Raw genomic sequence first — 14,440 nt, 5'->3', positions numbered from 1 at the left:
GCCATAGCTGATGTCATTGTGGTGACTCAATGTAGAGCAAAAGGTGAGGTTTATGTCATCAGCTAATGAATGGAAGACAGAAACATGGACCAAAGGCTTCTATGAAACCACAGGTAGCACAGTTCTTGTTCTTTCTACAAACAGTTTCACAGGATTTCCAAAAAGGAGGGTGGAAAAAGTGACTGTTTCCTCAGCGGTACCTTCTGGAGGGGAACCAGAGCAGAGCAGACACAAAAGCACAGGCTACCCTACAGGTTCAGGTGAAACACAGCACTGTTCAGCAGATCATCAGCCCTCAAGGCTTTGCTTGAGAGAGCAGCAGGAAGGGAAGGACTGGCCGTGGTCCTCTGAGGCACCCAGGGAGCTTCCCTGAGTCTGCTCCACAGTGGGAGTCGCCTCGGAGAGCCCTGCAGCCAGCACTGCACCCTGAGGGGTGAGAGCCAGGGAAGCAGCTGGGTGAGGAGAGGATCCAGCACTCCTTCCATGCTGTGCTAGGAGCTCACTGCAGAGTGAAGCACACAAGGGAGCTCAGAGTGAAATCACATTAAAACACCTGATAAAAATCCATCAGGGCTATATAATCTTCCACCCTCAAAATCACATCATTCTGCTCTGCCCAGTGTATTGCTTGTCACCTGCTGGGGATGTGGGAGTGCAGGACATGGAGCCAGGCCAGCCTGAGGTGAACTCAGTCTTGACAAAGTACCACCTGTTCCCAGCAACAGCTTTGGGATCAGCTCTCCTTCTCACCAAGTGAGGAGCCCTCAGCTCTGAGGGATTCACATCCTCAGACTCAAACAGGCTCAGATGCCCCATGTGCTCTACTGGGCTCTGCAAGCTGCAAGAAGAGCAGCACAACAGGAGAAGATCAGGGGCTTGGACCTTTCCTGGCTCACCTTGGTGTGAGCTGAAAAAAAAAGAGGACCCAAAGTAATCTTTATGTTAAGATTGTATTTCCCTTATGAAGCTCCACGAGAATTTCTGATTAGAATCAAGTGGAAGTTTGCGTGTTTGGGTACTTACATTTCTTAGGCTCCTCAACACCTCCCTTACCAAAACCTACTGTTTGGCCACAAAAGTATTTCTCTTAAAAAACAAAGCTTGTACACAACGTTCCCAGGTACTAAACACACCATAGGATTTGCTTGGCAAATTAAGTTCCCTGTCATAGGAAAAAGAGAATTTTTCAAAATTACTTTATGAAAATATTAAAACCTATTAGGCTAAAAATGCCAAACTTGTAACTAAAAGTCTTTGTGGGAGGGGATGGTGGACAAGGAGGTCTTTGCAGCCTTTTTGTTGTTCTGGCAGACGATTTACAGCGTTGGCCAAACACGTGGAACAGTCTTAGGGGACAGATTGCTTCTTCAATCCAACAGTGATAAGAAATAAGGTCCAAAAATTTCTAGACTTGAGAAAGAAAGGATTTTAACTGTCATTCTGACAGACAGTAGGATGCCCAAATGAGAGAAGGGCCAGTACCCAAACTGCCTCAAGTGGTTTAATCATAATCAGGATTACTGCAGGTTAGCAAAAGACCAAGAGATAAAGTTCAGATACAAATATTGACACAAAATTCAGTTTTGGTTCATGGTTCCCCTTAGCAAGAATCAGTCAGGAAGTTGCATTTTATTCTTAGGGATATTTGATTCATTAACTGACCTACAGAAACTCAGCATTAAGTTAGAAATTTTACAGGGATTTAAGGTTGTCATTGCTACTGGAAACCAGCCAGTTATTATACAGCTACCTGTGAAACAGCCCCAATACTCCTTAAATTCAATGTCCTCAAATTCAAATTGCTGAAGCTGGAGAGGCAGATTCTGCACAGGATCATTAGGAAACCTTAGGAATTAAGTAAGACACCTTCCTGTTCAGAAAACAAAGAAAATAACTAACTGCTAGGGTTCTGTATCACATGCAGAACATGGAAAATCCATGCAAGTCCTTCAAGTATCAAGCAACTACTCATGTCCACTCTGTGGAATCAGCAGCAGCCTCACAGCCAAGCAGCTCTGGTTTCCCTCCCAATTTTTCAGCCATGTCACAGCACCGGGAAACATTTGTTATCTTCCAAATGTTTCTCCACTACAGCAGGGAATTGTTTTATTGTCTATCAGAGAAAGAAAAGACAATCCCCATAAAACATCCCAGACAGCTGCCAGTATTTCATGTAACTGCTTGGAAGAAGGGGGAGATAGAGAAACATTTCATACAATGGTCACATTAAAACTCCAAATAACGATGCTTTGCAATCCAAAGCCACGGGGTAGTGAAGGTGCTGTGGGTAATCTGTCCTAAACAAATGAGCTGATTTCAGATAAATAGCAATGTATTGATCTAATTCTGTGCACGGTGCAAAGATTTTCTTTAAAGCCTTTCAGAATCTTGTGTGGGGAAACCACATTACAAGGACTGTTTTCATGCAAAAAATATGCATGTCCTTTATCAATCACACGATGAATCAATCAGACACTGGAGATGTAATGTTATCTCCCAGCACTAAAGCTGTGAGGGAAATGCCACGAGCTTCCCAAAAGTGGTGTCAGGAGACAAGGCTGGGTTTTACCAGCTCAGCTCAAGTGCTGCATTCCAGCTCCAACCAAAACCTGGGACTATTATCATAGCTCTGTGGTGGAGCTTATTAAGAGAAACTGGGTGAACAAACTGAGCAGAAATTTGTAGGCAGTTGCCTGCTCCCCTGCCAGATCTACCTGTTCCCCTACCAGCCCTGCTTGTTCCCCTGCCAGCCCTGCCTGCATCCCTGCCAGCCCTGGGCATCAGTGCTGCTCTCTTGAGCCTAGAAGGAGTTTGTCTGGGCTCATCCTGTGACACAGGAGGGCAGCATCAGGCTCAGGAAATTCAGGAAGCACTGTACACACTTCCCACTAAGACACCGTGCTGGCCTAAGTGAAACCATTCCTAAAAGCAGGGGTCATGGTGCCCTCCCTACAAGGAGGCCCCTCACAGGGCCAGGGGGTGCTGGAGGGATGTCAAGTAAGATGTCATAGGAGAGAAATAAGGTTTGGCATGTTGGGGCTTGGGGAGAGGCTGGTTTTCTTCCAGCCCACACATTTTCTTGTCCTGGACCCCCAGGTCAACACCATCCTCCCTGAGGTAGATTCCTGTGGCCTGGAGGTTTCAAGCTCAATGCCATCAATGAAGCTTTTACATCTCTGGCACTCAGTGGGTCTGGGATGGAGCAAATGGAGATGACATGGCAGCTGGGAACAAGAGATGAGGATGGAAATGGGAGCCTGACTCCGTCTGCCTTCACCTCCCTCCCTGCACAAACCTCTCCCACAGCCACAAGGACAACCAAGAGCACTGCTGAGGAAAGTGTAAGGCATGTGAAGGGTTTGTTCTGTGCACATGTCTCAGTCTCTCTCCTCCCCAAGGGCAATATAAGCACTGGTCCCTAATGAGTCACTTTTCATTCCATTTGCTCTGGTTTTATTTTTGCTTCTCACCTTCTGATCCAGCTCTCATATAACTAAAATCAGAGGGTTACTTTTATTACCTCATTTGGGCACTGATCTTACAAGTTGGATGAACCAACTCACCCTTGTAATAAGAAAGATGAGACCATTTCTGGTTATATCCTCAATTTTAGGGGGGCTGCTATAAAAGCTGAAGAGGAGTGAGGAAGGAAGAAACCACAGGCTGGTCTTGCCCATTGCCATTCTCTGAGCTCACCATGGCCATGCTGGGCTGAAGTTCAAAAGAGCAAAAGCAGAAAAGCCCTTCAGCTGTCCCCAGAGGGAGCAGGACTGTGGCAGGAAAATCCAGCTCTGCCCATGGGAAGGATGAAATTCCACATCTGCCTTTGCAGAACAGGACTGCAAAAATCAGGGGTGAAACAGTCTCCAACACTGGCAGAGGTGAGTGTGCCCATCCCATCACTCCTGTCTTCCTTGGAACAGGTCGTTGTGGTGAAACCAGACTTTACAAGAAGACAGTTTGGAGAGTTGAGAGACAACTTCACATCCAGATCATCCAGCAAAACAGGGATCTTTCTCCAAAATCCAGAACAGGAATGCAGACAATACCAAACAAATACAAGCACCTTTTTAGTGGTGCCAGCTATTATTGAATAATAACTGAGTTCATTAGACTGCTACATAGATCAAACTGAACTTAAATTAACCTTGAAAAAAGAAGAATCAGCATATTTCTCTTGTGTCCAGCACCAGCATTCGTGTACTGTTACTTCACTCTCCATTTAATTGCTCCAGTCCATTTTTGCACAGCATCCACAGCTTTTCAAACAAAGTGGAAGCCAAAAGATTGATAAGGGCCTTGCTGGGCTGTGCTGCAGAAGGTCTCCTTGCAGAGACACAGTCTCTCACAACAGAAGGCAATAACTCATTTCCCTCCACGAAATTAAACCCTTTGATGAGCCTGCTCCCAGCTTGGGTCTGTGTGGGAGCAGAGGGAAGTCAGAAGGAAACCCATCCCAGCAACAACACGAACTGCCTGAGTGCAGCACTAAATCAGAGATGCAACACAGCACATGCAAACCTCCTGAGGGGAATGGGGCAGGTGGGACCCCCTTCTCCCTCCACAGAGCCCTGCAGGCCCCAGCTGGTGTTCCAGCACCCTTCACACGTTACAGACACAAACGCAGAGCTGCCCGAGCCGGCTCGGTGCGGGCGCGCTGATGTCAGGACAGACTTTGGTTGTCATGTTCCAGAGAGCCAGACACAGAAAATCCTGGAAAGTGAAGAAAGGTACAGCTGGCCACAGGCTGAGCAGGGGAGGGCTGATTTACGTGTCTCTGAAGCCAGTCCCGTGTCTCACTTGGATTCGGGACTGCACACGCAGAGGTCAGTCCCCAGCCCCTCTCTCCCCCTGCCAAAGGACACCCACCTGCAGCTCCTGCTGCTCAGAAAACAATCCAGCTCACCTTTGTCCTCTGCACTACACCAGTTGTTTTCACTCCAATAATTCTGCTCCCCAGAATTTCATTCCCCCCACCCCTTCATTTTCCTGTAATGAAATATAACCGTGAAGGCTTTGATGAAGTTCCAGACAACATTGCTCACTTCACTTCAGCACAAACAATTCCCACATTACCATAATATCATGCACTGGCCTCAAAACCCCATACAACCACCACCTCCCTCCTCAAAGGTTTCTCCCCAAATTCTTTTATGTCATTGATAAGCATCAGTTAATGAATAATAACAGCAGCAAATGCCTTACAAGGACCAAAGCACGATAACTAACAGCCAGGAGTGGGCTGTCACAGGAGGGACCACAGATCAAAGGGGAATGCTGACTCAGCTGCTTTGTTGCCTGACTGGAACAATTTATCTGAATCCCAGTAGGTAGAAATTAAAATGATTTGCTGAAAAAAAACCACAACGTGAAGGTCTCCCCTTAACATTTGTCTCCACCAAGGCATGCATGAGAGCCTCCCATCTTTCAGGAAAGGGATGAAAAAGCAGGAGTGGATTACACTTGAAGAGCAGGCTAAGGAGAAACTGTTCAAACCTGCATGGGAAGGGGCAGGAGCCAGGCTGGAGGTGAGTGATGCCCACGTGTACAGCGGTGCTGCCTCATTTCCTGGGGCAGAACCACCCCCACAGCGTGTTCCTCACTGTGGGTGGAAGAGCAGACACCTGATCTCTCCAGGGCTGCCAATTCAACCTGTTTTGCACCAGAAGCTCTTGGAAATTTTTGCCAAACAGCAGAATAAAGGCAGGTCCTTACCTTGGCCTCAAGCGTGTTCAGCCTCTCGGTCATGTCCGCCAGCCTCGTGCAGTTCATGCATTCTGGAGGGAACAAAACAGAGGGATGTAAAACTTCCATGGACTTTGCATTTTAATCCACAGCTTCAGTTTGCAGACCCTGATCCCTTTGATCCAAAGTGAGTCAAGATCAGCTATAGGGCAAAAATAAGTATTCAAGTCCACTGCACAGGTCAACAGCCACAGCCACGTTACATGAACCTTGTTTGGGGATGTTTGGTGGGGCAGAGAGGGAAATTAAGTTCCCAATAGGTAGAAGGCAGATGAAATAAAAATCAGATTTAAGACTTTTCACTGTGCCAACCAGCATGACTTGCTGTCATCAGCAGAGACACTTGTTCTGCCCCTGGGGCATGCTGGTGTGCCATGTGCTCCCACCTCACAGCACACCAGGCTGCACCACCACCACTCCATTTAGGACCCTCTCCTATAGCATTGTCCTGGTCAAACACCAAGGAAAGAAATGAACATACAAAATGCCCACCCCTCCTGCTCCATCCCTGGGCTCCCAGGACCTGTTACCACTCCCACAACAAATCAGCTGTCTCAGTGACAGCCAGAAGATCCAAGGCAGACCCAAGGGCTCTGATGCAGCCCAGAGCTGCAGCATGAAGTGGTTTCACTTTGCTGCATGGAAGCAACTGATAGGCAGCAGCCACCAAAGGAGTCCTGACAGGAGGCCTCAGTGAGAGCAAACATTACCAGAATGGGCTCTGAGTGCAGGTTAAATGATTGCTCAACACAAAGGACATCCCTTATCTAAACAGAAGGCCTGCTGCTTTGCCTCTGTTTTCATCTCTGCAATGTTAAAGTGAGTGAAGGAGGATAAAGCCCTGAACTGAGGTTTAATCAACAAGGTGCTTTCCCAGCGCTCTGCAGCACTGTGGAACTGCCCATTCCCAGCCCTCAGAGAAGCTTTCCAGCCTGGACCACTCACCTATCATGACAGCATAAAGTATTTCAGAGAATAAACCATCCATGTTCAGGTGAGGAATCACTGTCATCTCACATCCCACAGAGGAGAAACACATCTCTGTGTGTGTTTTGTGCTCCTTAAGGGTCAGATCTGGTTTTCCTTGACTGGCCATAGAAGTATTTAATTCTGGTGTATTTAATTTAATTTAATTTCCATAGGTCTGGGGACATAAAACTGTAATTCTTGAGCCATAATAGACCATTCAGGTACAGCTCAGGCTGAGGTTATAACAATGTAGGGTGCCATGTCCAGTGCCTCCCTATGGCAAGGAATGGGTGAACATGGATTTTGGCTTGACTAAACATCACCCCAACACTTGGATTCAGCTGTTCCCCCATCCAGCTTTGTCCCCTGTTGCACAAGGAGCTCTGAGGAATCTCTCCAGTCTTCACCCACAGACATTTGCTGGGTTTATGAAGCATGTGGCACCTACCAATGGCTCTCAGCCATGAAAAGATTTGAGCACATGGCTTGGAGGGCCAGGGAGCTCAGCTCTTCCACCCTGGTGATTTACAGGCTAAGAAGATTGCTTGAGTGCTAACAGCAACCAATCACCCACTGCATAAATCTTCCAAAGGAATTCTCTCACTGGCCCTCTGTGAGGAGCTGTGCAGCTTCCCAAAGGAGCCAGACATAGAGCTTCCACCTCATAATACACAACATTTTGCAGACAAAGCATCTGATGCTTCAGGAACACTCAGATGGAGGGATTTCCTCACAGGTCAATACTGACAGGGCTTTCTTTTACCCAACAGTTGTTTATTTTTATTCTCTGCAATAGATCTTGGACAATATCTTTGGCTTGAATTGGCCCATGAATACACAAGAGCCATAAGTGCACTGTCCCAGAGGGAAGGAAACGGGTGAGGCTTGTTTGGTCTGGATCTGTTTGTGGTGTGCAAAACAGGGAATTACGTTCTGCATGTAACCAGCTTCAGGCTTTTGATCTTGCTCATCCCCACAGAAAGATAAGACTGAATAAATCCACTGCTCCCAGGAGCCAAAAGATGTACCAGATGTGTTACAGAGCAAATAAAATACGGAGCCCTACTCTCCCTCCTGCTGGCTTGCACATATTAATAACTCCCACAGGTTTAGAGAGATTGACTTGAGCTGTCTGAAAACCATCTCTGTGCATAATTTGAGATGGATTGATCATTTAAGCTCCCTTTGGAGAGTCCAGCTCATAAAAAGGGGTTTGTACTACCCCTCTGCACTGGGGTGAATCAACCAGCTCCCAGGGGGAAGGACACTCTGCTTGTCTCTGCTGGACAGGGAGCAGGAACAGCACCAGTCCAGCAGCTCTCTCTGCTCTCTAAGAGTGTCTCAAAGAGCCCTCTCAGGTGCATTTGCAGCAGAAAAAGTTAGATTTAAATTAACAAAATGACAGAAGGGAGGAGAAAGCAGCAGTATCACTGCATGTGAGATTTGTACTAATATCATCTCCACGTCAGTGATGCCTGTCAAAACACACAGAGAACACAGCCCAGGTCAGAAAAAGAACTACTTAAATTCAAGCTGGATTTGAACTCTGATCCTTTCTGTTGTGAAATGCCTGGAAACCCAGATCCACACCCAGGGTACTTAGCCTGGACCCAAAAGACATTTAAATAATCCAGAAAGTGGATGTCCTAATGCCAAAGATCTTCTTACTAAGGCAAACATCCTGCCAACAAATCCTTGTGACAGTTATTTAGCTGACCAAGAGATGAATGATGCTTTCAAACACAGAGATGAATGCCCAGGACTGCAGTTTCAGAAACTACATTCAGAGCTCACTCACCAGGGACTGCTTCAAGGTCTGGGATCATTATCTGTCCTTGCAGAAAGCCTGAGAATGGTGGTGACAAATCAGGCTAATAAATATCTTCCCTGGCTATGATGCACTGAAGTATTTAGTGTCTAATCCTGATGGCTGGTGGATCCAAGGCCTGGGGCTGTGAAGCTGAATTTTCTGATCAGGGTGAAAGCAATCTGAGTTATTAAAATGACCTTGAGAATCTCACATCATTACTCCTCATGGAACAAATATAACACTGGGGCAAATGCACACACTCTGTGACCTGGGACTCCAGAGCAGACGCTTTCCATATCTGCAGAAATCCATCACTTGTTGCTACACAGAACCACAGTTTATTTCCCTTATATTCCTCGTTGGCAGATTTGTATTTTTCCAGCTAAACTCTGAGAAAGGAGTTGTGATTTCACTCTCTGAATCCCAACCTCAAAACACATGGTAGGATTTGTTTTAGAAATATTCCAGCAGGGAGGATAAATAATTGAGATAATGAACACGGGACAGTTACCAGCATATCCCATGACACCCAGTCTGTCTCCACCACGTCTCACTGTTACTGTCCGAGCCACCTTTCCCTTCCCATTCCCCCCCTCTGGCTGCAATGCAACTGGAGGGATGGAAAAGTGCAAGGTAGCAGAGATGTGGTAGACTTCACATGCTGGAAAATAACCAGGCATGAAGCCCATGCCAGCAGTGACCCCTGACCCAAAAGGTGCCACATTTGCCCCATCTTTGGTTAAAGGCTGAGCCAGCACCTCCAGAGCTGCAGCTTTGCCAGCTGGGATCGGGTCCTTTTGCCTGCAGCTTCCACTCTGGATACACTCCTACAAGTGACCTACAGCAGTGAATGACTGACTTCAGGTGCCCTGCTAACTTGGCATCCCTGCTTTGCATAATTTCATGATTAAACAGTTGCACGTTTCAGCTGCTCGAGACAGAAGGTCCCACAAGTGTCCAAACTCCTCGCTCAGATCACAACAGGGAAGGTGAGATAACAGCTCCATACCAACGGGGCTCTGATGAGCCCAGCACACTTATCACAGGGGCACTGAGGGGATTAAAAAAAGAACCAGCCCAACTTTCACCATGGGGTCGTAGGTCAGTTTTGTGCAAAACAGCAAAGAAACCTCTTGGCATCTCTGCCCCATTTCTCAGCTCCGACAGCCCACGCTCATTTGTATACCCAGAGTCTCTGCAGAATATTAAAAGAGCTTTTGGTTTCCCTACAGCCAGATGCTCAGTAGATATAAATTGCACAGCTCAACTGAAGTCAAGGGATCAAGGCTCTGTCTCTCTTTTTCTTGATGGATTACTCCAAAATTCATGTTTCAGAGGGGAGGCGGAGGAGGTGGTTTATAGCATATGAAAGGGGAGAGAATTCTGGAATCACAAAGCCTTTGTTTAAACAAATAAATTCTTTGCAGCCAGTTTTTTCAAGGCTGTATTTTGCCATTACAAGAAACTTCAACCTTGCAATGCAATGGGGCGTAGCACAGAGTCAGGCTTGGGGACATAAGAATCACATTTGCAGCTCATGCTTCAACCTGCTCAGACTCTAAACAACACACTTTCCTCCTCCAAGTCTCACTTTCCTTTCATCCATTGTTAGTTTAATGTAAAGGATCCGAGGTCAGAGCATGAAAAAGGACCAAATGTAACATTTACACAGAGAAAGAAATTAGATATTTGATTTTTGTCAGACAACTCGCCTGGCAGCTCTTCTCTCTCCCTCTAATTAAGTCCACCACCTCCATTGCACTGCTCAGAAATGCACAAAGAGGACAAACTGGGTTATCCCCAGGGCAGGGGGAGCAAACCAGAGCTGCCTCATGGCCATGCCAACAGCCCACATTGCAGCCCCGGGAATGCAACAGCAGCTCCATGAAACCCCACAGCTCTCACTGTGCCTGCAACTGCCCTGCCAGCACTGCCCAGAGCAGGGCTTGTGCACACCACAGTTATGGTTTGGGGGGCACTGCCATAAAAATCAGTGACACACAACTCAAGCAGGCCCAGTCTGAAGGAGATTTTGTCTGCCAAAGCAAGCAGGAGACCAGCTTTTCTTAGCAGTTTCCCCTGTACGAGTTCAGAGTAGCCTCTGAGCAAATCTGGAAGAGGATTAGTCTAAATTAGCCCAGGTAACCATGTTTCTTTGCAAAGAGAAAAGGATGAAGCTGGAAACTCCCAAGGGAAGTGGGAAGTACAGCTTGCACTGTCAACTCAGGGAGCACCCTGGGATCTCAGGCACCAGACATGTTACATTTGGACTCTCTTGAGAGAACCCACCAGACCACTGACCCTTCCATCCCCTCACTGCCACACACAGGCTCACAGTTCAGCCAGAAAAAAAGCAGTGGCACTTTCAGACACTGGCACAGAAGGAATTTCAAACCAAATTCCACAGCAGAAACACGAACACAGATCTCCCGTGCCTACCTAGGTGGCCCTCAGTGGGGGACAGCCAGCCTGGGCCTGCATCTCCACCTCTCTTTAATTTGTCTGATCTGACCCTTCCAGCCTTTTTACATGGTTACTGAGTTTCCTTAAGTAGTTTATGTTCTGGCCCTTTGCAAAAGCTTTCGCCAGTGCCTGTGAAGGATAGCAGGCCCGAGCCATAAATCACAGCCAACCTGGGATCTGTTTTTTTCAACACATTTCCTCTAATGAGAGTCAGATGTTGGCCAGATAGACTTTATTAATTGTAGTTGTTTAGAACTGGTCGTGTCCGTAGCTCTGTCATGGGGTTTGAGCACGTGAGAGGCAAAGGGCTGACAGCAGCCACGGAGAGGATGAACACTTGTGTCACCCAGTAGCCTCTGGTCTGAGGAGCAAAGTTTTGGGAATCAAAGGTTTGGAGAACTGCAGGAGGGAAGGGCTCCCACCAGCCCTGGCCATGGTAAACTGGAGCAGGATTGTTTCTCTGCAAGGGGAAGCTCTCAGAGTGTTGTTTAGTGTAGGATCATGAAGAAGACTCTGTTTACTGCCATGATATTTACTTGCTGTGAGCATTGCAAATATTCACCTTTTGGCAAAGACAGGGGAGGGAAGGGTCTGGGCAGGGTCTGTCAGAGCTGGGACACTGGGATAGACTGGCCAAGGCACCCAACCAAGAGAGGAGCTGCTGGTCCATTCCCAACCCATGTGTCCAGAGGGGAACTCTGTGTCCTGGCTGACCTGCAAACATCGCAGGCTCCAACCTGGCCACAACCTCACCTCACCCCCTGAGCACGTGCCCTTGTGCTGAGCGAGGCTGTGTCTCATCCATGGGGAAGTGTGGAAGGAAGGAGGGAGGAGGGAGAGAGACCACCTTCCTTCTTGCCCCCTTTCTGTGCCAAACAACTACAAAAACCCACAGGCTCCCTTGGAAAACACAGTTCCTCTAATCCCGAGTTCCAGAGCAGCACTGACAGAGCCCCACAATAACCCCCCTCAGCAGGAGCAGAATTAAAGCCCCTCACAGATCAGGAACTGGGGGCTCAGAGACATTTAAAGATGGTCTCATTGACAACAAGGGCTTGTACTTTCCCAGAGTTTTCACATCAGGATTTGGCGGGCTGGGAAGTTTTATTTTCACCTGGAAATTGTGAGTTATTAGGTTGCCTATCAATATGAAACAGAACACCTACAGAATATTTTTGCCTTTTTACCTTCATTCCAGATAATTCACCATCTCTGCAAGGAGACCCTGATCACTGCCAAAATTCCCCCATTTATAATCTCTCTCATATCTCTATTATAACAACCCTTACCCTTAACTTTACTGGCTATCTTTAAAAAGCAGCTCAAATTTCCTTTCTTATGAGAACTGCTATCTGATCCTTTTCTGCTTGTAAAGTGTTCATACTTCACTTTTGTGTCTACTTTCTTCTACCTTGTTAAACAGGAAAAGGCTTTTTTCCCCCTGAATAAGCAATAAATATTTTTTCATTATCATGATATTCTGTGATTTTGAAATGTCTGTAAGAAAAACCTCAGCAAAACTAAGTGAAAAGGAAGTTTACCACAAAATGCACTTTTGGATACCAACTCCCATTCGAGAAGCTACATAAAATTCAGTGCATTGTCTCAAGTGAAAAAAAAAAAGTGTCCAATTTTCTAAATTTTTGCAATATTCTCTCCAGGGTTTTTTTTTCTTAAATGACTGTTCATACTTTCTGAATGACATGTTTCAGTCTTAAGTTATGAAATAGCATTTATTTCAAATCTCAATTAAATTAAAAATTAGATGAATAATTAAATAGTCCTAAGTGAAACTAGTCCTAAGTAAAACTAAATGGTTTAGTTTGGTCAAATGAAACGATTTCAGTTGACCCAAACCCATATTTTAGTTATTACATTGTGTCAAAACCTCAAAAATTTCCATCTCAGATTCTCCCAAATAATTTTTCTTTCCAATTGTTTTCATTTGGCAAACAAACCCAAAAAACCTCCATTATTCACCCAGGTCTATTCTGAAACAGCTCACATCGCTCACATTGTTTTATTTAAAATTTCACACATGCAGTGTCCCACACCACTCCCTAATTTTATCCACAATTGCTCTCAGGATTGGTGTTCTTTCACAGCCCTTCTGCTGGTGAGGCCTGTGCACATGGAATTGGATCCCCATCATTTATTCACAGGCAACCATCAGTGGTGAGATCCACGGTCAGTCCATCTTTATCTGCCAGAGGAAAGTTTAGCAGGGAAAAGTTGGATTTTGATGCAACATGTTTGGCTAGAAATGTATTACATTTATTTTTAGAAACACCAAGGACATTTTACTAATGTAGCCCAAAGACTGAAGTTACACAATAATAAAGACTTGAGTTTGCTAAAGCCTTGCTGACTATGGAGCTGCTGAACATGGTGCTCCAAGGGCTGCTGGCAGTGCTGTGGGTGCTCAGGACTTTTGATACTGCACCAGAAAACCCTCCCCTGACTCACCACTGTGTCAGTGCATGGCAGCAAAGCAGACAAAGCACATAAAAAGACAGAAAATAAAGATACATAGGTGGTGTATGAACAACATGTATTACAAATCTCTCACAGCAAGACAGGCCCCAAATTGGCAGGAGGGATCCACATGTCTCCCTGCCAAGGAAGCTGAGGGCACAGAGCCCACAGGGGAAGGAGCTGGTCCAGTCCTCACTGTGCCAAAATCCAGCATCTCATACCCACCATCACTGACTCAGACTAATTTCTCTCCTTCTCCCTGATCTGGGACATGGAGAGACACTTCATGGGACCTGACCCCTGTGGGAGAACACATGGGAACTCCACCATGCTCAAAAGTTCATCTTGAGCTGAGATGGTCTCACATCCCTTACAAAGAGACTGCTTTTCCCTGCTGGGAGAAGCAATTAGGGGGGAAATGCAGTCAAAATATGGAGTAGTGTAACAAGAAATAAGGAAGCAGACAGGACAAAAGGAAACATTCCAATCCAGGCTCACCGGGAAGCCTGGAGGGACTCTCACAATATTGGTTCTGCACCTGTGTATCACAGGTCAGAGAATCTCTCACAGTCTCCAGCCAAACAACGTGTGCTTAGCTGGAGTTTGTGTTTCATAAAGACACTCCAGAGCCAGACAACCGAGGTTTCCTTAGTGAACTGCATCCAAAGTTAACCATTGTACAGAAAATATGCACCGTGTTTCCAGTTTGGATTTCTGACCTTCAATTCTACCCCTGCCTGGAGTTTTATTACTTCTGCCTGCAAGGCTACAGGGCAGCTCTAGGCTTGGACCCCTCTCTGCATGGAGTCCCTGTAACCCACAAATGTGCCATTGGGGGTGCTCAGTCAAGCTCGAGTTGTTCCTCATCCAGAACATTTACCACTGGTTTCCTTTAGCCACGGCCCAAAATTAGCTGAAATACCAATAAGGAAAACAGTTGTTTAAGCCACTGAGAAGGATGGTTTGAATTCAGCAGAA

At 46.3% G+C, this 14,440-nt stretch overlaps 1 protein-coding gene across 10 annotated transcripts in view; it reads right to left on the bottom strand.

The window, feature by feature from the left end:
• Positions 1-14,440, bottom strand: part of COL26A1 (collagen type XXVI alpha 1 chain) — a 180,310-nt gene that overhangs the window by 35,750 nt on the left and 130,120 nt on the right. For all 10 annotated transcript variants that reach the window (XR_007908087.1, XM_051809850.1, XM_051809845.1 and 7 more), the window contains one exon: positions 5,716-5,777. Coding sequence is in view for 9 of the 10 variants with exons in the window: in XM_051809850.1 (XP_051665810.1) it covers positions 5,716-5,777 (62 nt within the window). In the remaining variant the exon portion in view is untranslated. The remainder of the gene's footprint in view (positions 1-5,715; positions 5,778-14,440) is intronic.

This window comes from Manacus candei, unplaced genomic scaffold (genome assembly GCF_025592945.1).
Source record: "Manacus candei isolate 608988 ecotype Guabito, Panama unplaced genomic scaffold, ASM2559294v1 h1tg000076l, whole genome shotgun sequence".
Taxonomy (NCBI): Eukaryota; Metazoa; Chordata; class Aves; order Passeriformes; family Pipridae; genus Manacus; species Manacus candei.
Note: the sequence above shows the minus strand (reverse complement) of the source record. Positions and strands in the feature narration are given on the sequence as shown.